This window comes from Epinephelus fuscoguttatus, linkage group LG9 (assembly GCF_011397635.1).
Source record: "Epinephelus fuscoguttatus linkage group LG9, E.fuscoguttatus.final_Chr_v1".
Lineage (NCBI taxonomy): Eukaryota > Metazoa > Chordata > Actinopteri > Perciformes > Serranidae > Epinephelus > Epinephelus fuscoguttatus.
In genome coordinates, this window is record NC_064760.1 from 33427355 (window position 1) to 33451324 (window position 23970).

General features: G+C 41.5%; 2 protein-coding genes across 2 annotated transcripts; one reads left to right on the top strand and one right to left on the bottom strand.

The window, feature by feature from the left end:
• Window positions 1–1242: 1242 nt before the first annotated feature.
• Window positions 1243–17219, bottom strand: ints6l (integrator complex subunit 6 like). Its single transcript, XM_049586371.1, has 18 exons — window positions 16745–17219; window positions 16545–16622; window positions 13201–13350; window positions 11586–11675; window positions 11252–11435; window positions 10521–10649; window positions 9731–9894; window positions 9282–9434; window positions 8874–9006; window positions 8386–8480; window positions 8162–8272; window positions 6985–7200; window positions 6741–6867; window positions 5127–5269; window positions 4762–4993; window positions 4255–4635; window positions 4040–4133; window positions 1243–2965 (listed from the first exon to the last, which is right to left on the bottom strand). Exons 1-18 carry the CDS (start codon window positions 16853–16855, stop codon window positions 2863–2865), a joined length of 2694 nt encoding a protein of 897 aa, XP_049442328.1. The 5' UTR covers window positions 16856–17219; the 3' UTR covers window positions 1243–2862.
• A 1834-nt stretch (window positions 17220–19053) lies between these two features.
• mospd1 (motile sperm domain containing 1) lies at window positions 19054–23541 on the top strand. Its single transcript, XM_049585303.1, has 6 exons — window positions 19054–19260; window positions 20399–20698; window positions 20818–20893; window positions 21127–21359; window positions 22548–22709; window positions 22822–23541. The coding sequence occupies exons 2-6, from the start codon at window positions 20545–20547 to the stop codon at window positions 22851–22853; spliced, it is 657 nt and encodes a 218-aa protein (XP_049441260.1). The 5' UTR covers window positions 19054–19260; window positions 20399–20544; the 3' UTR covers window positions 22854–23541.
• The last annotated feature ends 429 nt before the right edge of the window (window positions 23542–23970 follow it).

Genomic DNA, 23970 nt, shown 5'->3' on the forward strand with positions numbered 1-23970 from the left:
TGTCAGAATCCATTCTTTTGTCTTTTATCCCATATTCAGGCTAGACAAGAAGGCTCAAATCTCTCTACTTCAATCTGTAGGGGATGTTTAAAGACTAACAACCAGAAGGACTCTGTTTGCTACCCTGCTTAATCGGTGTGGAAAAAAATTGGTAACAAGTGCTGATGGTGTCACAGATTAACTTCCTCTGTCGATAGGAGGGGAAGTTCTTTAAGTAGTAATGACAGTGCAGAAATGTGCCTGTGACCTTGTTGGCTGCTGCATCACAGAAAATTTCCACCTAATCAGTTGTTCATGTCGCCTCTGGGTGGCAGTAGAAGAGCTTTTAGTCTTAAGTTGTCAAGGAGGCTGCACCAAATCAAGAAATTACTACTGTTGCAGCACCAAGTGTGTTATGTCTACTTCTCATGTTTGAGATGAGATTAGCTCCAAATAAAATTATTTAGGCTGTTTCTGTTGGGATTTATTGACTCATCTGATGTAATACATGCAAGATCACAACTGAAGATTTGCTTTCATTTAAGGGAATTTTTTTAGTGTGTTCTGTATTTGATGCAGAATACTGTGGAAAACCAGGGTTGGAAATTAGCACCACTCACCAGCCAAATACTGGTGAACTATGCAAGTGGCTGCTAGTTTTGCTTTGCTCACCTGCCAAAAAAAAAAACAAAAAAAAAAAAACAATGGTAATGTATTGAGGGGCTGGTAGATTTTGGAAACAGTGACAGTTGGACAAAAATTTCATTTCCATCCCTGTGGAAAACCCCTTTTTTTTTTTCTTTTTGTTGCTTAAAATATGCCCGAACCAGGGTGCCAGCTCCCCTCTCTGGGTCTCAAGATGATTTAAAAAAAAAAAACATTTCTACTACACAAAATGTTTATTACACTTAAATCTTTACCTTTTCCCCCCTCTCAGTTACTGAATGATCTATTCAGAAAATATTCAGATGAAAGGACAACAGCCATTCTTTAGTTGGACTGGTCACCACCAGTGAGGACGGGTCCCATGGAGACACTGCTTTGCTCAGAAAAGGTTGGAGACAGCTGGAGTTAAAGGGGAACACCACCCAAATTAAGAAATGCAATATGGTACAAGCTGTACCAGACATTTGCATCTCTGAAACAGGCACTTTTCATAATGCAAAAATATAAAATTGTTTTGGCATTGCGGGATAATAATCATCACTGAAAGGTAGAAAGACACACACTGACACACAGCAGGAGATACCATTCTAACTGTGGTTTATTTTTTGTTTTGTATAAAAAAGGAGTAGGTTCATAAAACTTTCCGTTTCATATATGTATTTAACCTGTTTTACAAAATTGGCTTTAAACATTTTGTTCAAAATATTTCTTATACTCTGAAATAAACAAATTCACAAAAATAATCTATATTCCTTATGAACATTAAAAAGTAGTGTACATCATCATAGAAACAAGGGAAACAAAAGGAGGAGCGCTAACATGGGTTTATGGAAAAAAGCAGCAGAGGGCAGATAACCAGCTGTTAAAATCCACAACAGGTGACTGTCGACCGAGCCCAGACAGATGCAGAAAGTCCTCCCAATAAAGTTGTGATTCTGGGAATCAATGGCGTGTTTGTGGGGGGAGATTTATTGGACTGTGTGTGTTTGCGATGTGTGTGTGTGTGTTGCAGCATCAGAGGAGTAAACTCTAAATGGATCCCAGCAGCTGCATTCACTGAACTTATGTTGTATTGCTGTCATGGCAGGTAGGAGGATAATAACGCTCGATTGATAAACCAGAGAACACAACTGTCTCGTTGTTTATCATGGACATGATGAGTCCACATCCATCTCAAAACACTGATACGTCTATATACTGTCCTTTTCCTTCAGCTTTAAAAAGCACTGGTGTGTGATTTGTTTTCAAGAGCACATTAATTCAAACTGTCAAAATAGTAACAAAATGGACCCAATTTTAAAAGTCAATTAGGTTAAGGCTAACCTTATTTGGACTGCTTTTGGCTGAAAAATGCCAATTAGGGTTGGACGATATGACAAAATATAGCATCAGGTATTTTAGTGACTATATTCACAAAAAAATTCCATCTGGGTTTTTTTTTCTCAATTAAACCTCCAGAAAAGTGATGATATGTCAGAATATACAGTGCGGTGCAACTGCAACATTAAACTACATCTGTGCTCATAGATTTTGTCCATATCGTCCACACCTAATGCAAATGCATATCAGTATTAGCTGATATGGTGAGTAAAATATTAGAAAACAGTATCAGTTTGGTTATAAAACAAATAAAAACATCAGTGCATCCTTTCTGCAGAACATGAGGTGGACCTGGGTGGTAGACGTAAATTTACGTGGATGCACAACATATTATTACTCGTAGAAAAAACATGGTTCAGTCTTACAAACACTTTTCAGACCAGCTGAAGAAAGGTCTGTCAAAGAATAACAACAACAGGAATGTACCTGTCCATCCCTTGCTTTGCCACTGAGGCTCTGATGGCGTTTTGAGTGTGTCTGTCTGACGGAGTGCGTATGTGTGTCTGCTGAACAATGTGCGAACACAGACAAAAGCCATATGGATGTTTAAGGCATCTGTCAATATGAAGAGGATTATATTTTAAACCTCGTTCCTCGTCCTCAGTGGATCTGTCCTTCAGTTAAACCCCTTACTCTTTGCCTCTAACAGGATGTGATGTAACAGCACAGGAACAATGGGAGCATCAGCTATCAGTGCATTTGTCCTTCACCCCCCCCTACAGTTCGTCAATTTGTCTCTTTGAGGCTAACCAACAAGCACGTCTCTTTGATGGTGGTGAAACTGTTGACAAAACAGGAGCTTTATTCCCTTTTCTAGTAACAGATGTGGCTTCATCACTAACTGCCGTGATCATTGGAGAGCTGTGAGGTTGTCGCTTCCCTCGCCTCCAACTCAGCGAGGGAAGCCTCCAGCTGCTGGATCAGTACCCGCTTCTTGAACCTGCCAGGCGAGGTAAAGGGAAGTTAGAAGGATGAGCGGACATAAAGGAAGCAAGCTTACAGAAAACAAGCAGAGGGGATTCATGTAAGTAAACCTGCTTTAATATAATGTCAGTGCAGTGACACAGGTCTTAAGACTGAACAGGCATGTTCTGTGTCAGAGACAGGGTTATTGTGAGGCTTTAATCCCTTCACTTAAAGGAATATGTCACCCACAATATGATCACTTGTATATCAGTTACTCACCCTGTTACATTTACAAGATTTAAGAAAATCTTGTTTATCTCGCATGCCTTCACGGTGAGCGAAGAATCCAGAGAAAATTCATGATGAATTCAAGTAAGAGGAGGCTGTGTTTAACATCAGCAAAACTATATCAAACAAACACATTAACACACATACGAGTACCACGCCTTGGCAAGTGCAGAGTTTAAACACTACTCGTCCATGTGTGAGACTGTTAATGCTGAAGTGTTTTAAATAGAAAGGTTCTGCATTTGTTTGGGAAGAACTGAACATACGACCGGATCAGTGAGACCTGGATTATACTGCAAGAGTTGTGTGAGAGTTTCTACACTAATGTTCTGATATAGTTTTGCTGTTGTTAACACAACACAGCCACATTTTACTCCGATTCATTGAGAATTTTTTCCCTTGTCGTCTGCCCGGTGAGCATGAGCTAACACAGCAGCAGCTTATATAATGATATTTGATGCGGAGCTCACACTCCTGTAGCAGCAACAACTACAGCCCATACAGTCTGTGTGGTGTGGTGAGGTCGAGTGTGGTGTATAAATAGAGTTGGCAGTTCGGTATAACGAGATGTCACCAAAATGTTTTAAAGTATGGCTACACTACACTACACTACACACCACTTCATTCATGTTATGGGTATTGAATAAAGTACTTTTTTAGTATTGGTATCACTACATGGGTGCCGTTATTGGTGCTGGTATCATAATTTTTTAAATGTTACCCAGCCCTACTGTGGAGGCATGCGAGAAAATCATTTTGAGGGTGAAGTACTCCTTCAACACTGTATGTAAAAACATTAAAATGAGTCACTGTTTCTTACCTGACGGCCTCTCTGATGGCATGTTGGATGAAGTACCTTTGCACATTAACTGATCCCTTCACCTGCTGCAGTAGACTAAGTATTGCCTCATAGTCTGACAAAGAACACACACACAGCAATGAAGAGACATTCAAATGTTTACAATATGACACCAGCTTTATCTGATTAGAAAAACAATGAGCGTAATGTGATATGCTGCACTGGCTCATACTCACTTCGCCCAGGCTTGCGGACCTCCTTGATGACCTGACTTCTCAACTCTGCTTGGCTGCCATCTAGTGGGGCTATGAATATGGTCTCAAGCACTGCAGGGTCAGACTCAGTGTCCTCTAGCTGGCTCTGTGGACTCAGTCGGTCACAGTTGTGTTTGTCCTCCAGCTGCTGCTCATCTAGACGATCTTCCACAAGTCTCTCCTCCGTCATGTCGATGTCCTCTCCCCGATCTGTTGCTCCCAGTCCAGCCTTCTCCTCTAGGCTCAGTGTAGACGGGTTCTCTGCTACAGTGTCCATCTCCGCTGTCCAGATCTCCCCTGACTCAGGCTCAAGAACCCCGTCTCCGTTACTCTCAGTGACCACCGCGTTGTTGCCATCCACTCCTGTGGGTGCAACAAATAACAATTTAAAACTACTAAACAGCGCCAATTGTGCAACATTTTACAATCAATTCCTCATAGATACACACACAATATATGTTTCATGTTCTATAGGCATCTGAATCTTACCTTTGTGTTGTGGGATGGGTTTGAGGAGGTTCTGCTGCCCCTGAATCCCTCCAAGACTCTTTCCCGCCACCACATGGTTGGTGCTCGCTGGTGGAGTCTGTGGCCGCCGCAGTAACGGGGACATGCTCCGCCTTCTCTTCATAGTAGTACTCGAATTGGAATCGCCAGAGTTTCCTCGTTTCTTATTTTGAGGCCCTGCTACAAACTCATCTGCCTCATCGATCATCATCCCCTGAGATAAACATACAGCAAAACAAATCATTAAAGAATGGAGGGACTAAATATTGAATGAAGACATCTCTTAAAAGCCACATTGTGAACAGATAAAGTGCATTGACCAGTATTATGTGTTAATGTATATTTACCTTCTTATCCTGCTTGAAAGGATTTCCAAACGTGTGCAAGCGTTTGGGTTGGTCAGGGTCAATTTCTCTCAAAGGAGACGGCATCATTTTGAGGTACTCCTGATAGTTTCCCATCTGGGCCACCGGGATGCTGTGCAGATAGTCTAACAACCACAGGAAAGATTATTAGTATTAAATAAATACTTTAATAATAACAAAGGAATTCCATAGATGTTTTATACTGGTTTTGGGAGGATATTTGGTGATTTAGGTTCATATCATTGAAGTTCCTGCACACTGGTCCTTGCCAATGTGTAGGATTAAGTATCTATTAGTGAGGTTGCAGATGAGCATACCCCTTTCCTCACCACTCTCTTTCCAAGTGTGTAGAGAATCTATGATGGCCTTTGGGTAACATAAAAATGCAAAGGGCCTTATCTAGAGCCAGTGGGGGTTTTTTGTCCGTTCTGGGCTCCTGTAGAAACATGGTGGGCTCCATGGACGAGGACCCACTCCTCATTCTAAGCTTACAAAAACACAACAATTCTTAGTTTCAGGTGATTGTACGCAAACGAAAACACAGTTATGAGTATTGTATTCCATTTCTGCCAATATATCAACCTAAATTCTACACACTGGACCTTTCAATGGGCAGTGCAACCTTTGGAAAAAAAACATTAAAGGCAGCTCCATCATTTTTATTTTTGTTTTTTTTCTATCGTTCTGTAGCTTCCCATCAGTGTTCCTTATGTCCTCAAATCCAAACGTTTAAATTTTGGTCAGCGTATGTATGTCTTGCATCAAAATGCCATTTTCCCAAGCCCTTCCAAAAACGTTTTCCCACGTGACCTGACATAAGTTTCTGCATCATGTTGTTGCTACATATAAAGCCATGTACTTCTGTGGATGCCACACGAGTTGGCTCCGGAAGCCACAGAATAACACAAACAAACCAACCAATCGAGGCAGCAGTAGACCAGCAACTCCTGTGTGCTGCAAGATAAGGTTAATGTTTCTTTCAATGGAGTTTGGTGGCTTTGAAGAGAGTATAGATAACTGATTTAGTTCCCCATTGGTAAGGGCTCTCTGATGGTAAGATAGAGCAGCAAACATATTCTAAATCTCGTGTACACTGATGCTGATTTTGATTGAGGATTTTTTTAGGTGAGTCTGTTTTTGCAGGTGGCTGGACTCCTTTTGCTGCCGCCCCTGTCGACAGTCACCAGACTCCTTTGACAGAAACAGTAATATTACCTCGCTGAACAAGGGAGTTGCCGGTCTACTGCGGCCTCCATCGGTTAATTTGTGTTATTGTGTGACTCTCAGATCCACACTAAGGTGGCCTCCACAGCAGCACACTGCATAGCATCTATGCCCAAATACTCCTGTCTGCCTCTCCAAACAGGAAATGTGCCAACCGCCATCTACTGTGGCTAATACACTGACTGTGGTTCTATTAACATGTCTATACAGTACAAATGCAGTATTATATTATGTTGAATCTCAGCGTGTCTTCACCTGGCTAAATAAAGATTTAACAATTTCATCGGGATAGAGGGCAGGACAAAATGATTCAATTAAAACTTTCAACATTTCATTTTTTTTAGATTTCCCTCTAACAGTGGGATTTTATACCTTCATCTTGCCCTCGAATGTGTTTTTGTGAAGTCCGCAGCAAATTGGAGCGCATCCGGGTGAGCTGATCCAGGAGGTTGCGTCTTGGGATGTCGTATGCGTTTCGATAAGCTTGAGGCTTCACATCCTGCAAACACATCAGCATCTCCAGTCAGAGAAAACCCACCAAACGCTGCACTTGTCCAGTTTTTTCCCCTGTAACTTCTCGCCCACACAAAGTTTTTTATGCTTCTCAGAAATCTACCTTGTTGAGCAGGGCGATCTGGAAGCCAGCAAACTCTTTGAAGTTGACTTCCCCCAGGCGAAGGGGCCCCTCCCCGGTGATTCCCTGTAGCAACTGCTTGAAGTCCCGCCGGTGGGCCAGGGAGAGGGAGCTGGAGTGGTTCTTCACCTTTATGCCAGTTTCTTGGGGAGCCTTCTTCCCCACCGACACGATTAGACGATCTGATTCCATCTTTGCCTTTATACCAACAGAACAGGAAACAAGGAACACTTTATTTAACAACTTCATGGTCAGACTTTCAGTCGGAAATTAGATTTTGGTTTCCTCATGTTTGAGTAACAATATCTAAGATAAATTGCCTCGAAACCTTTCATTTCATGAACATTCCTCACAGTACCAGTGCTGATTATCTATTGAGCAAACACAGAGCAGACATGATTTTTGTTTCAGTCTAAATTTAAGGTTCATCTTATAATTTGACTTGTTGAGTTTAAGATGAGAATACAATATAATACACAAATACAGTAGTTTAACAACTATATTCCAAATTACCAGTGTCAGACGTACCTTTGACGGCATTAGAAATATTCAATAATTTTCATTTAGTTATCACCTTAATCAATTCGGAGTTTCCATCTCATGTTTTGATTGCTGGAAGAAGACACACATCTATTTTTTTGCTCTGAAACTAACTGGCACTCTGTCTCATGCTCAAAGACACTTTAAAGGTATAGTGTATAAGATTAAGTGGCATCTAGCAGCCAAGGTTTTAGATTGCAACCAACTGAAACTTCTCCCGTGTGCCAAGCGTGTAGGGGAAATACAGTGGCCAACATAAATACATGAATGGCCTGATCTAGAACCAGTGTTTGGTTTGTCTGCTCTGGGCTACTGTAGAAACATGGCAGTGCAACATGGTGAATTCCGTGGAAGAGGACCCGCACCGTATATAGACAAATTCAGATCATTATAAGGCAATAATTACACAACAAATCTTATTTTCAGATGATTCTAAACTAAGGAAACCTCACCTTCTTCTTATATTATATTCAATTTCTGCCAGTATATCCTCCTAGATCTTACACACTGGACCTTCAACTACTGATGCAGTGTCTCAGCACCAGGCCATCATGTCTACTACACCTATCACGTTGCTTGGAAATGATGTTAAGGGAACCTGTGTGCAGTGAGTCTTTACCTGCTGGCTGAGCTTCTTCAGGTAAGAGATAACACTGTAACTGAGGCCACAGTCCATTGTGTCCGCAATAAGATTAGGTGCACCCATCATCCTCAATGCCTTTTTCAAGGGCTGCCAGGCGAAAGTAAGAAGAAATTGTGGATGTTAGTTACATGCAGAACAAATACACAGCCATGTCTTAAACTTTTACGACAGGCAGCATAAGTGACACAGCGTTAGTTTACCAAGAGGTAGTATGGAGGCATTGTCTTCAGGTACATCTCGAAAGCCTGTCGCCACTTGAGGTTTGGTTTTAGTTTGTGCACTTTAAACAAATCATCTGTAAGGAGACAAAGAAAGGAGGAGAATAACATTTTAGCATTCTGGATCAGTGACCGCCCAGCTATCAACCTTCACCTCCTGCTGCTGAGGGCCGACTGTTATACACACCAGTACTCAGGACTACATACTAATTATCCTTTGAAATACCCCACACAACCCAAAATATTTTTTTGAATAGCGTTATTAGATATTAACTGTTAAGAAGTTGCTCTGTCATGAGCATGCTATTTGTGATTATGATTATAGCTGAAGATGTTTGTGGGTAATAAGATTGCAGATGATGAAGTGACCCAAAAAAGGACAGCTTTTTAAATTTACTATCAGCTCAGACCTACTGACCCAGAAGTTTTGAGGCCACTTCAAAGGAAATATTTGGTGCCATATGTCTTACCGAGGAGTGGGAGAAGGACAGGGTAGTTGTAAGGCATGACAAACAGGTTGACACAGGTGAGAGTGGTGCTGGCTTTAAGGTAGCCAAACGGCTGTCCCAGGTCACTTTGTTTCCCGCTGCTGTTAACAAATGCCTGAGGACAACAAGGAAAATTATAGAGTTAAATATTATTCTGGTTATTAAGTTAAAAAAAAAAACATAACTGAAAACATCTGCAGATCTGTGCCTAGCAACCAAGCTTCTCAAGCGAGGCTCATTGTTAATTCTCAACTATGAAAAGGTGAAAAGATTTTTTGACTTCAGCTAGCAACCTCATTATTTCTGGTTTTCAGAAAAGTCCCAGAGGCAACACCAGACACGGTGGAAACAAGCCAACAGAGCTGATGGGTGTGTGAATATCGACCATACCTGCCAGCACATGTGTGGAGACTTCCTTTCCAAAACGAACTGGGTGAGTGGAGATGGCTCCAGTTCGTACTTGTCAAAGGGAAGCTTGTCAATCACCATGGGCTCACAGTCCACGCAAGAGAAACGCACCATGGGGTGTGCAGAGCGAGGTGGCTGGGTGCAGGACAGGGAGATAATTGAGGAAGCCGTTAGACAATTTTATCTGTGGTACAGACCCATGTGGTGTGTTTGCAAATGAAACTGATAATGGAGATTTCAGGATGAGTTTGCGGAGTTGGGCACTTGTTTATATTAGCTGTAAGTCAAAGTTAGACTCATGTTAGACCGAGAAAAAGAGGACTGCCAATAAAAGAGAGAAACATAAGAGAAAGTTTGTGTAAAACATAGCTCCACAACCTGCAGAATGACACACTAAAGGTGCTGCTGTGATATTTCAAGCCTCTGCTCACCAGGGTGGGAGAATTCTGGTCCGGCCAGAAGGACTCTGGTATGGGCCAATGCCCAACTGGGACCCCCGTCTTTGGGTTCGGTCGCACGTAGATGAGTTTGTGGCAACTGTGCCACGGCTGTGGGCCGAAGGATGACACAGGACGAACTGACTCCACTGAGTTGTCTGCAAAACAAACAAAGATAAGATGTAAGGTAGAACACATTTCTCAACCACTATCAAAGCCTGAGTCATGGATATGACTAAGCTTTCATCATCTTCTGAAATAGTGTTACACACTCTCAAGTGCCTGAAATTGTCTGTTTAAATCCTTTGATGTTTCTAAACACATACATATAACTTTGAATCTATTTTTATCAGTAAAATAAAGTGTGAGTCAAATTATCTTTACACAGCAACAATTTTTATATTCCTCTATGTTTGGCTGATCTAGTCAATGCACTCACTTCTCCTTTTAGTGCAATGTGGTGATCCAAGATAAGAAGATTCTCTTCTGCTTTCACCTGTTTCACGGCCCACAGTATCTTTGCTCTAACTTGCTTTATGAAATGTGATGAGATTATGTGCTCAGAAACTCAATAAAATCTACTTCTTTCAGAGGGCGTCGGCCATTTGATTCATGTTTTATGAACTGGACCGTACCGGGCTCTTGAGTAGTGAAACATTTTGCGCATACCAAAATGTAATGACGGCAGTGTTGTTACTGGTGTTCATACATGATCCATTACAAAAGTTTGAAGGCAGAAGGAAGGTTAAGTTGTAGCCTTGTGTCCACTCAGTGTGCTGCTCACCTTCCCCGATGAGAGGCGGATCTGGCCCCGTCTTCTCGAAATTAATGACGACACCGCTTTGAACCTTTTGGACCAGAGACTCCAGACACTGGTTCAACATCCTCTGTGTCCGCACACAGTACGATCGCCCTGAGAGAAAAACAGGAAGCACAGTTATTAGGGATGGAAGAAAATATTGATACACTTGAGTATGGCAACATTAGACCTTTGAATGTGTCCACTAAACCAAGTTCAAGTTGACTGATTTATCTGGCATTGTGACATGAAACAATGTTTTCTTCATTAAAATAAAAAATGACCACTGAGTGCCACAGGGGGACTTGATTAGCAAATCAGTACTACAGGCAGGACTAACACTGTTATCACAATGTTGTCAAGTGGTGCACCTGAACCAATGAGGGGTTATAACATTTATGGCGAGTGTTATAGACGAGGTAGAAGCTGCTATTAAGGGTGTTCTACATTGGCGTGTCTTCTCAATATCGTCCAACATCGTATTTTGTTTTACTTCACTGTGTTCCATTCTTAAAACATGTTTGTTGGCGTGACTATGCATCACTGTGGACTTTATATGACGTTAGATTCAGGCAGTTACGTTGGTTTCCAGTGATTAGTTAGAAAAAAATCACATGGGAAATCATTCAGAGTGGACTCAATGTCAGAGTAAAGATGGAAACAGAGTGTGACAAGTTGACAATTCTGTCTGATATCAAGCAAGGAAAATGCCAAACCTCCAGTGACTTCACACATCTGGGTGATGGCAGACTCATCTGTGGGGACGCTACCGAGTTGCTCGGTGTCTGGTGTGGCTGCTCCTGGCAGCCTCAGCACCAGCGCAAATAGACGCTGGTCCCAGCGGAAGGGCTCCTTGGTCAGCTCGCTGCCTGCCAATGGAGAGTTCAAAGGCAGGTGGAGCTACACAACAAGACAAAGAAAGAAAAGGATAATGTGAAAACTGCCGCAGGCCACCATTTGCACAGTTTTACAAACATTAGCATTCGTGTTATTATACAGTCCAAACAAATCAGTACATAGCAGCACTACTGCGTTTGTTTGTGCTCTCACCTCATCTGGCACCCCAGAGCTGTGTGTAAGCTTGTTCCCATCAGTGATAGTGATGATCACAGATGGCTCCAAGAAGAAGGGGTTACGGCCCTGAGATGGAAAGTGTAACATTCAGCAATTAAATCCAAGTTCAAGCAAACACTGACCCCATTTATTCTCTGCTACACTGTTCACAGCTCTGCGTATCAAAAACATTCCCATCTCCATAAACATCAAATGGAGCTGGTTTCCCATGCTTATGGTAATGGCAAAATGCAGGAACACTATTAAAACAGAGGTCCACTTAAACACAGTATTTAATAAGGTATTAGCTTCAGACCTCTGTTATTAACCTCCTGAATACTAATATGAACTGTGTATTGCAGCTTGTAATCTTTGCCTTGTGTCAGAATGCATCTGTAAGCTGCACAGTGTCCTTGTGTTACTCATTAAGGACAGAGGCCTCCACCACTGTGCTGTAGGGGTCAGCCTTGTCTAATTCAAACACACACACAGAATGCCTAAGTAGATTCACACACACATGCCAATGCACAGAACTTGTGTCACTACTTGAGCGTAGTAATCTCTCTCTGCGCCGTCCAGCTGAGGTTTGCAGAAACAATGTGTGTGAGGAACTGATGCTAACTGAGGAAGACTGAGTGGATTAAGCTGCAATTGAAAGTCAATATTCAACTCTTTGTTCCCGGGTAAAGGAGGGAAGAAGTGCCAGCTGAAAGCTTTGCGACAATCATTATCAAACCTTCATTTATCCAGGGAAAACACACACATATATTGTAGGGGCTGGCTCTATCAGAAACGCTTGTTACACTCGGTTACTAGCTTGCATGTCAGAATTAATTTTATCTTGTGAAATCAGCTTTAAGATGTTTCGCTCACGGACAGTTATCTTCCTCCACTTGTATTATTTTCAGCTTTTCTTTCTTGGACTCAAATCAGCATCTCTCTGTTTCTACATCCCATTATCTGTTCTCTAATTTTTACTGCTATGTTATGCTGATTATTTGAAATGTTAGTCTGAATTTTCAACATATCTTCACCCACGTTTTCCTCAGATAAAAAGGCTGTCACAGAGTCTAAGTCTGCAGTTCACCTGACTCTCATTGGCCTGTTTATGCTTATAAGCCCCAGTTTGAAAAATCACACAAGGCAAAAGAAATGCCAATACATATCACAATAAAAACTCTTGATGATTACTGTGCTGTAATTACCGATATTATAATATAGATTACCAATCCACAACTAAATATGGCACGCCACTTTCTCATAATAATTTCAATTAGGGCTGCAACTAACATTTTTTCATTATTGATAAATCCGCCAAGTATTTTCTTAATTGTCCACCTGCCCAGGGACAACAGATGCAACTGCGCAGCTATCTAACGCTGGGGCAATTACTTTTAACTGTGTTGTCCCTGCAAGAAATAAACATTAAATTAATTAGTCTATTAATTCTTGGTCTATAAAATGCCAGAGAATTGTGAAAAATGTGAAACATTTGGTATCTTTGCTCGTTGAAAAAGCAACAAAAAAACAAGCGCAGTTTTGGCTCTAGTTAAAATGAAACAGATGAATCTGCTGCCAATAAATGCATGATAGGACGCTGGTGCCAAAATACCTGTCCGTAGTTGTCGATGCCCGAGACGAGGCGATTGAGGTTAAGCAGGTCAAAGGCCGTGCGGAGAGCGTTGCCTAATGTAGTCAGCCCAGATGCCTGCAGGTTCTTCAGCTCGCACATGAAGGTGGCATGGTTCTCCTTCCAGCCTGCCTGAAATACACACACGTTGACAGCGTGTTGAATGAACTGCATGACAAACAGCTGTACAACTGAGCAGCAGAGGAGGCCTGAGGTCATAGTGCATGGTTAACAGCCACAAACCAAAATAGATCCACACCCACAGATACCCATACTATGTAATTACAAAGAAAAACAGAACGAGTTTTGTTCACTGGCAACCACAAACTGATTCATGTCGAGCATGTGACTGCCACCTTTGGTAAAAGGAGTTGATATCTTAGCAACACATTGATTCTGTGCAACATGACATAACAGCAAGCATAAAATGAGATCAGCTTGTGTCAAGCTCTGGGAACGGAAGATAATATTGTTGAAATTCAGGCCCACATTTGAGCTGGGAAATGCTGTTTAAGAAAGAGTCTAATTTCATACATGACAAGCATCCAGAAATACACTTCCTACTGCCGCCTGTCCTCTGTGACAGAGATACACTCCCACAGGAGAGGGTGTGGGTGTGTAGCTGCTCTTGGACTTTTCTCCAGCAGGGTCAAGTACCTTACTGCTGCGGCCTCATGCTTAATCTAAGGATGACCTGCAAGCTTACCACTTCCTTTATCGGGAGAGGGAGGGGGGAAGAGGCTGAAGACGCACAGAGAGAGAGATGAAAAAACTTGAAGCACCAATGTCTGCTCTCTGAATCAGGCCAGTGGATCTAGATTTTTGGATTATCATGGGATATCATTCCAAAGCCATGATTTGGGTGGAATTTCTAGGAAAGCTCAGAGGGTTACATGACGTTAGATAAATATTGTAGAGTCATACGAGCAACATCACTGAGCAGCTGAGGCAGAACTGAAGGGGGAAACACATTCACAGGGCTGGTAATAGACCCAGACATAAACCCTTGCGTAGGCCCGTAGAAATGTAAGGCTTAGCTTGCACTCAATAATTCAGACTACAGAATATTTCTATTTTCCTCTCACCCAACCTCCTCTCTCTCCCTCTACATCAACAATTTATTGCCTCTGTAACTGTGCAATCAGAGTAGCCCCATTCAGTATAACCTTGTCCTTTCATCATAATCCTCGGTGCACAAAGCAGGCAGAGACAACAAAGGAGAAGGCAATGAAGACAAAGAGAGGAAGAGCAGGAGGGAGATGAGTTGAGAACACACTTTACAACGGGGGAATAGCACTTCTTGGATTATTTGGCTAAACACAAGACTTATTTCAGTGGGACGAGAGAAGCAATGATCTGGACTGGGCAAATACTGCAAGGTCAATAGCTGAATGAAGTAGGCATCAATGACAACATCCACTCAAAGCATTTCATCATGACCCAGTCCTACAGTAGCAGAATAAAAAGTATGCAATAATGTTTTAAGTGCTGGGGCACTGAGCTCAAATTGGTTCTTTTGGAGGTCAATAAAAGAGCCACACATAAACCCACAGTTACTTTGCTTCTTGCACTGCTTTAAATATTTACACTAAACAAGGCTGCACATTAGTTAATTAAAAAAGACAACAACCTCAAAAGCTGTGTTGAAAGTACACCAAATATTTTGCAACAGAAGTACTACTATTAATGTTGTGTCTAAAAATGTTACTTGAGAAAAGGGAAGTGGCTACTCTTAAAAATAGCACTGCTCATCTGTCAAAAGTTTGGATATATATTAAAATCATTATGCAAAAAAAAAATTATTTCATTTTTTATCCAGCATGGGTTAAGAAAAATATAATCAAAATAAAAATGTAACAAGCCCTAGAAGATTAGTCAAAAGTAAGACTGAATAAATAAATGATAGTGAGCTAAATATTTAATTGATTGTACGAGACAAAATGTTTTTTATATCTCTGATCAGCTTATGAAAAAAAAGAATTCATTTTACACCCTGAAGCTTCATTTTTCCACTCATTTCTCCTATATACTCACCACTGGCACATGTTTAATTATTCAAACATTTCCCATTCTCTTTCTTGCTATCATAATTACAAGTGCATCCATAATGCCCGCGCATGTAAATAAAGAGTGTAAAATATCATACTATATGATTATATAGTTTGTATCTAATTATCATGAGACAGAGTGTAATATTGTGGCCTCTGGTCTTGTGCTATTCAAAAAATAAAGCTGTTGGAATGCTAAATACACTGAAATTTTCAGGAGTATTATCAAAAAACAAGAATTGTTGAATTAGCTGGTCATTACAGGTATCTTATCACTTGCACTGTACTCGATCTGTCTTTTAAACCTCATACCAGCTACTGCTATTAAGGATGAAGTAATCAGTTACCTTCCAGCTCTGGTATTTTGTAATTTGGTCATGAGGCATGCAAACACAGAATAAGACTTTACAAGGAAAGAAAACTATTCTGCGTGTTGTGAAGCATTAATGATATGGTGATAGAGTGAGTACTGCAATGCATATTGTGCAGGGAGTAGTAACAGTGTTGTTTATGGACAGAGTTAGACAAGCCAGGAGATCCCTAATACAGACCAGCCACTAAAGTGGATCAGGGACCTCAGGGGTTCATGTGGGTACTAAGGATTGTATTTTATTGGGCATAAAAAGCTCAGAGAGGGAGATGTGTGCCAGGTCATAAAACAAATCAATTGATTACTGGGAGGATAGCTTTGCTGACATGAAACCCCTGAAATTATTGCAGTGATTCACAGGTTGTGTGTTTGGTGTTTTCTTGCCTGTGTGTGCATATATGAAAACTAGAGAGTGTTTGTATGCGGGGCCATTATGCTCATAGTATCGCTATGTCAAATAATTATCATATGAATAATGATTATTTTCTTCCAGCGAACTCACATAAAAAAAATCTCATGATGAAGAGGGCTTATCAACTTTCAGCCTAGACTGGCCAATGGTAATGCGTGGATGGTGCAGGGGGAGGAGTACATGATGATTGGCGGGCTCTTTGATCAATCAGAACACTGTACTTTTAAAAAAAGAGCGACGTCATAGGCGATAATAAATCTCTCCGCCTCCATCTCAACGCCCGAGACTTTTCTCAACACAAAAGCAAAATGTCCGCTGGATGGTCGGAGGCAGTGCAGCTCCGGGTCTGCGGTTATTTGGAGCAAAAAAAGGCCGTTTTTTTCGCCACCGGGAAGCCGCCCAACACTGACTACAAACCAGAAGGACAATAAAGTCTGACTGACAGAAAAATACGTTGGACTTGTCAAATGTAAACAGTGTATCAGTTGCTAATTACCTTCACTCCGTATGGTGGATCATCGAATGTAACTAGCATGTACCTGTCGCCTCTACTAGCCGGGTCTCGAGCACGCAGCTGTCAAAAAAAGAAAACCAAAAACAACATATATTAATTTCGACCGACCTTGCCCAAGGAACCCTAAGCTCAACAAAGGTGCATACTTGCTGGAAAAAAGTCGGGGTAAAATCATTCGTTACCTTCATAAAGACCTCAACCGCGCCTTTAGCAACGTCCAGATACGTCGTACCCAAATAAGTGCGCTGATTCATAGAGGCGGACGTGTCTAACAGGAAAAGTAAAATAGGCATTTTAAATGTAAAGCCGCGGCTGTATGCTTTTCTAAAATTACTGTTATACACATGTGACCTATCGTGCGGCCAAACAGTTCACACATGTGTGTATATATATTTGTTATAATAAGCCCCCCCTCCAGAAGAGGGCCGTTGCCTCTGCTCTCTCTCTATCTGCCTTTCTAGAGCTCTGTCTCGGCTCGCGCTGTTCAACTTCTGCTCCTAACCGAATGGAACGCCCCGCTCCCTCCACTGCGACGCCATTGGCCGAGCCCGATTCCACTGACCACGCCCCCAATAATATATAAATATATAACGAGGTCGCGATGGCGTGTGTGTATACAGTACAGCCGCCTGCCGTTTCTGTTGTATGCTAAAGGGGTGGGTATTCAAAAGTGTTGTCCATGGCGCTGTGATCCTCACCACAGAGCAGCATATGTGTCCGGACTGCATCAGACAACTGATAATACGCTAGCTGTATAGATCATATTAATAGACATGAATTGTCTTGCCAATTCCCTCGCATCCCGCCCCCCCCCCCCCCACACACACACACACACACACTGCCTCTCTCTTTCTCAGATCCAATCTCTCTCTCTTTCTCCCTCCTGTCACTCTCATGCTGCGTTCAAGGCACCTCATAAGGTTCGTCTTTCCGCCTCTCCAACACAACATAACAAGACCACGTGCAGTTCCATGGCCTAACCAAGACAACAAAATATTTTGGGACTGTTCTTTCTGTTCTGTACTTGTCAGAGGAAAGGGGGTGGGAAGTTGAGGGTGACTTCCTGTTTTTTTTTTTTTGTTTTTTTTTGTTTTTTTGATCTTCCCTAAAGCTGCAAATATTTTTCCTTGAGCCTCCCTGAGTAACTGGCGGAAAATGTCTGACCCTCCCTCCACCATAAATTAGTTATTAGATTTTTAAGTATCGTTTGATGTTTGAGAGTTAAAATGTTTTTGATGATGAAATCCTGGAATTAAACTCATCAGGCATGCTGATTAGTTAGTGCAAATGGCTTATTTTGGGCCAAATATTAAATGAGATGTAGAATAAAGGAATTTTGATTATCACTATTTTAAGCTGATTTTTTTTTTGTTTGTTTGACAGAAGCATTCATGGCACGTGATGTGTCCAGGGACCATCCCTTTAAAAAATATCTGTGGTAATATAAATACCAAATGCAACCATTTACCTTTGTAAGCCCCTCCCCTAAGCCAAAATATAAAAAGATAAGTCCCTCCCCAGTGCTAAAAAAAAAAAATTTGACATGCCTCCCTTTTTTTGCACCACCCCTCCCCCTCCCAACTAACGATCAGTCTCTTATTTGGACTGTTTAGTGCCATACTTATGATATAGCCTATATTAATGGGGTACTGTAACAGCAAAATTGAGGAATAATTCACATTAAGGTTTAAAACTGTGCAGAGACAGAACGAACGCAAATAGAAATATTCAAACAGACCCCAAAAACATGTTATGATAGAAATATAACAGCGAAAAGGTCAGCTTTCACAATCAAGCCTCTTACACCATCAAATGATAGCAATAAATCCGACAGCATTTGAGGGCAGCATCACTTACAATAAGGGCATTCTTGATCCGTCTTTTTAACACTTAATCAAACGCCCTATCATTAAATTACAAATGGCCACAAGCTTGTGTTTATTATAGACTCAGACTTTATATTAAAAGAGATTAGAATAAATTATCTCTTGGATTTAAAGGTTAGTGGAAGGTCACAGTGGCCAACCCCAGACACAATGCCTACCTGCAGATGAAGGCCTTATCTCTCCTGGACAGGTTTGTCCACAGTATGCTGCGTGTTTTGTGTAACACTTGCATTTGTTTTTCTGTGTTTGCTGCGAATGAAAAGTAGGTTGCATGGAGGGGAAATCTAGTTTTTCGGATTCAACATCAACTGACTCTGAATGTAGAGTTGAGGCTTTTATTTTATGCCTAGCTTGGCAGACAATTATATTCTTTAAGGATACTCGGGGTGAAACACTTCGAAAATCAATTCGCTTCAGTCCATAGTGGAAGTAGCTGTCTGTCACAATGTTTAGCTTCTTTATACTTTAACAGGCTTATTATTCTAGTTCAGTTAATATCTCACAGTATTCCGCAGATATAAGTGATTTGTTGTGCTTTAGGGCCTTTATGACACGCCTACATGCTTTACACAAGCAACGTCTTGAAGTTATTACCACACATCTCACTCCTTGCTTGGAGCTTTTTACGTCGGCTTTGTTGACGTCTTGCACGCACTCTCTCGCCCTCCGCCGTCCCGGCATGCACCGCGAGGTCTGCAGTATATTATTGACAAAGAAAAAAGGGCTGAAGAGAAACAACAACGGGGTGGGATCAGAGGCACAAACCGAGGTGATAGCACCGACGTTACACGGACCCGTGTGCTGACAACAAGGTAAAGTCTCACTCTGTGTGTTGTCTTCAAATAAAACGGCTATGTGTTTTATTTCCTGTAATGACACTGCGCGTAGACAGCGATAAGTGGCTATCAGCTAACATCTGGGGGTTTCCTAGCCGGCTAACGCTAACACTATTGTACAGCGTTAGCATTACACCATAACGATGTGTTATTACAGTGTCACAGTGTGTTAATGCGGTCATACTGTGGGGTTCAGTCAGAGAGTAGCCAAAAATATGGTTGAATTTTCTTTAAATGTCACTGTTGCTTAATATACAACCAACATATTGGCACAAATATCTAATTTCTTGTGTCTGTTTACGTTGTCACCGACCATTACAGTGCACTTTAAAGGTAGCTTACATTTTAAGCTTACACGACACCGACACACAAAGATGGCACGATATTTAATCATAAAATATATATCTCAGTAATAAAAACCCAACTAACACGCTTCGCTGCTGCCGTTATATTAAACCAATCGTAATGTTTATGGGTACATGGAGAGCAAAGTGTTGCGACACAACGAGTGGTTCCTTGTAACCATGTAAACATTCAAGGGCACGTGACCAGCCACATGGCGTGTACCTAACACTGTTTGCTTTGTTCAACTTAAGTTATTTAAACTTGAACTAAATTGCTTCGACCCTCTGTTATTGCCCTGCTCTGCCTTCATCCCTTTATCTCCCCATGAAATCCTGCATTTAAAGTTAGTTTATAGCGTACAGCTTTGATAAGTGGCCCTTCTCAGATCAAAGTATATATGTATATATGCAGTATATATGCCTGTAAGTCTCAAGAAATTGCATTAGTGAAATGATGACGTATTTTGTTTATGGCCATTAGCATAATCAATATACTGTTATTTGATTTTTATTAACTCTCAATTATTGACGTTGGCCTTGGCCTCAAAAGTCCAGTATCAGTTGTGCTGTGGTTGAATTTTTGGTAGTGCACCATATGAGCTTTATTGTATTTGTCACATGCACAATGTTTAAGTACAAAGTAATGAAAAACAGCAGCTTTTGGACTCATAAATGCAACATTTTCTCATGACATGTAGCTTAATAAAAAATGAGTGTCTTAAAATGTATTTGAGTATTATACCACTGCCTCTTATTGTGTCTCTTCACAGTCCCAAGTCATGGCCCTGAGGCGATGAGAGTGGGAAGTGCCGTTTTCACCTGAAGGGATTCTACACAGCTTGAGAGTTTGTGGAGAGAAGGGTGGGGGGCCCAGGCAGACCGTGGACGGGGAAGGGGAAGAGCTCAGCTGGAGCCAATGCAGCAGCAGCATCGACAGCCTGAGCTGGTGGAAGGAAGCCTTCCCGTGTTCGTGTTCCCCACTGAGCTCGTCTTCTACGCAGATGAGCAGACGTCTCACAAGCAGGTGCTCACCCTCTACAACCCCTATGAGTTCGCCCTCAAGTTTAAAGGTCAGTCGGCAGAGTCGGTCCAAACCAAAACAATCCATTTGGGATTCTGTGTATGATGTATTATTTGTGTCACACACTCCAGGTTATTTAGATAAACTTTTCTTTTTTCTTGTTATCAGTGCTGTGCACAGCGCCAAACAAGTACACTGTGGTGGATGCCACCGGAGCTGTTAAACCACAGTGTTGTGTTGACATGTGAGTCTGTCTTTTTTCATGTAGTGATAAAACAATAAAGGGACTACATTTCTTATCTACAAGCTTGTTGTTCCCTGTGGTTTTCCATCTGTGTTATCATTGTTTACTAAACATTAACTTTTATGTTTGTTGGGCAGTGTTGACTGTATGTTTTGAGCCAGATGGTTGTTTATACAGCTGACCTGCCCATCTGGTGAAGTAAGTAGCCTGTCTTAATTTCTGTGCCCACACAGAGTAATCAGACACCGGGATGTGCGTGCATGCCATTATGGGGTGTACGACAAGTTCCGACTGCAGGTGTCGGAGCAGAGTCAGCGGAAAGCTCTGGGTCGCAAAGAGGTGACGGCCACGCTCCGTCCCTCTGCCTCACAGGAGCCGCCCAGCCCCCGGCCCCAAGATGAGGAACGCAGAATCAAAGAGCAGTTCGCAGACAGCGAGTTTTTTGAACAGACTGCATTTCAGACAGGTAGGATGAAGGACTGCTCTGTGGTCTCACCACTAGATGGAGCCAAATGCTCATAAACTCAAATTCAGGAACTTAATACCATTTACTGGGGATATGTTTAGTAGCTATCTGCTTATCTGTCTTATCTAGTTTAAAAAAGATATTGGTCTCACAGACATAGTATGACAAGAATAACATACAGGTTGTAATTTTGGCATTTGATCTTGCAGCAAGGTAGGTGTCTGTTCTGTATTGCTGATACCATGTGAACCTGCTTACTGTTCAGACTATCGCACACATAGTTACATCTTTTCACACAATCATAGCTTAATTTTTCTGCATTCAAACCAGTAGTACAAATCAAAGCCTTAATGTGTTCAAGATAACATGAATCTTCATTTTATGCATGTGCTGCTGTAACTGCTTTAACAAACACACAAATGCTGAGGTGGCAGAGTGGTCACTTGTACCAGCACCTGCAGAAAATGTGTTAAAGGATAAAAACCTACATACACCTACAATGAATTGATCCTACCAACAAGTACTGTCTGTGTATCCAAAGCCTGATAGATATTATTCCCCTCAGCCTCCTCATCAGTGAACCACACCTTCGCACTGGGTAACATCCTCCTGCATTACCATGAACACACACTAAAGTTTATTTTGAGTCATTCCCACATACACCATCCTGCTGTTGTAAATACTAAGTAGAGCACCAAATCTGCGCTATAAAATAGTCTCCAACAGATACACTATTTATTCCAGGTTGAGTAATGCTTGCTAAAAACTACAGTGCCCTGCTGTTTAAAAAAAAAAAGACTCAATAAGTATTAGTTTGTTTGTCACTAAATCAGCTACTAAAGCTGGTTGCACCATGACTACTTGGGGCATAAGTTCCCTCGTCATGGTTACCATGCACATTAGCTCTCTGGCTGACAGGAGCCACTTGTCTCCATGGTGCAACTGCTTTGATTTTAGTAATGCATAAATAACAACTTAGTAACTGGTAAATCAGGCTGTTGACCCATTATTACAGATTAATGTATTTATTAATAAGCCAGAGACAGACTGGCAAGTATTGAAAGACAATCTAATGCATTGTTGGTTTTGCTTTTTTCATGGGCTTTGTTCACATCCTTTAAAATATATTGTCAACCATTCTGAGTGATGCATCTGATGGCAGTGTGTGCATCTGTGTGCACCTGACAGAGAGCCGTCCTGTTGCTGGAGGCCCCAGTCTGCTGACGGTGCTGCTTGGGCTGGTGTGTATGGCCGCCCTGATGCTCCCGACCCTGGGGGAGCAAGAATCTACTGTGCCTGTCTACCTCCACTTAAGTGTTAACAAGAAACTTGTAGCTGCTTATGTTCTCGGTAAGTAACACAAACCTGTCTGATAGGCAAAGACAGAATGTATGTTGAAAAACTAAATGTGAACTACACCGCTGTTGTTCAATATCCTGTTCTGTGTCTTGTTGTATTTTAGGTCTTCTTACGATGGTCATACTGCGCACATGAAGTGCCGTGAGCCAAGAGGAGGAGGCGAAATGACCTAAAGGACGACGAGAACATCCTCACACCAGAGGCACTGCGACACTTAAATGAGTACAGCTGACAGCAGAGGAACGTGGTACTTACTCAGTTCACCTCGTCCCCCTGAAAAATACATTTTAGGATACTTGTTTTCAAATCCACACGTTTGTGTTAATACGTAAACTGACACAATACTGAACTGACGCAAACAGCGGAGACCTCGGGCGCATAGGTCAAAGGAATGGTAGTGTGAGAAGAGCTGTCCCTGAGCAGGGCCTGTGAAGAAACATGAGGCCATTTATAAAGTGTTTGACCTCATATTTCCTGTGTCTGTATTTTTATTGCCATTATGTAACAGAATATGGTTAACTTGAGTGTGAAGGAATCGACATGCAAACATTACACATGTATATAAAGCCATTAAAGTTTTGTTATGGTATTCACCTGTAACCATCATTATATTGATGTTTCAAAGCATTTTTAGTGTAGGCTCTGAGGACTAAATGCAGTTTTTTGCATGTGTGGATACCTTATCTGGAGGAGTATTTGTTTTTTCCAGCAGTAAGGTACTTTTACATGTCACCAAAGGAAAGATCTTTTTTTGAAGACAATGGTTTGTTCGCAGTACTATATCAATGCTCCATCAAACGTTTAATAAAAGACTCAATACAGATGTCTGGTATGATGTTTATAGATTAGGTTAGTTAATGTGCATAACACGCTAGGTCAGTGAGGTTTAGCGCACATTACTTGGTCATAAGGCCTCTGTTAGCTTTGTATTGATGACGATAACTGTTCATTAACAGAGGCCTGTACCATGAAGCAACTTCATCTTACCCAGGCTATCTGTCTGTTATCTGGTTTGACTAACCTTGACACTGGCCGTCTGGATAACCTGTACTACAAAGCTGGTTATCAACCAGTTCAGTCAAAGTGTTAACAACTACAGTCAAATGTCAATGGCGTGGGATGTAGAGGATACTCTACAATCCCATTTTATAACAGAAATGTAGAAATATAAAAAATACTATCCATAAAGTTACTGTCAGTCGAGACTTAAATTATGTTTAGGTATCACTAGGCCTATATGGGACATTAGTTC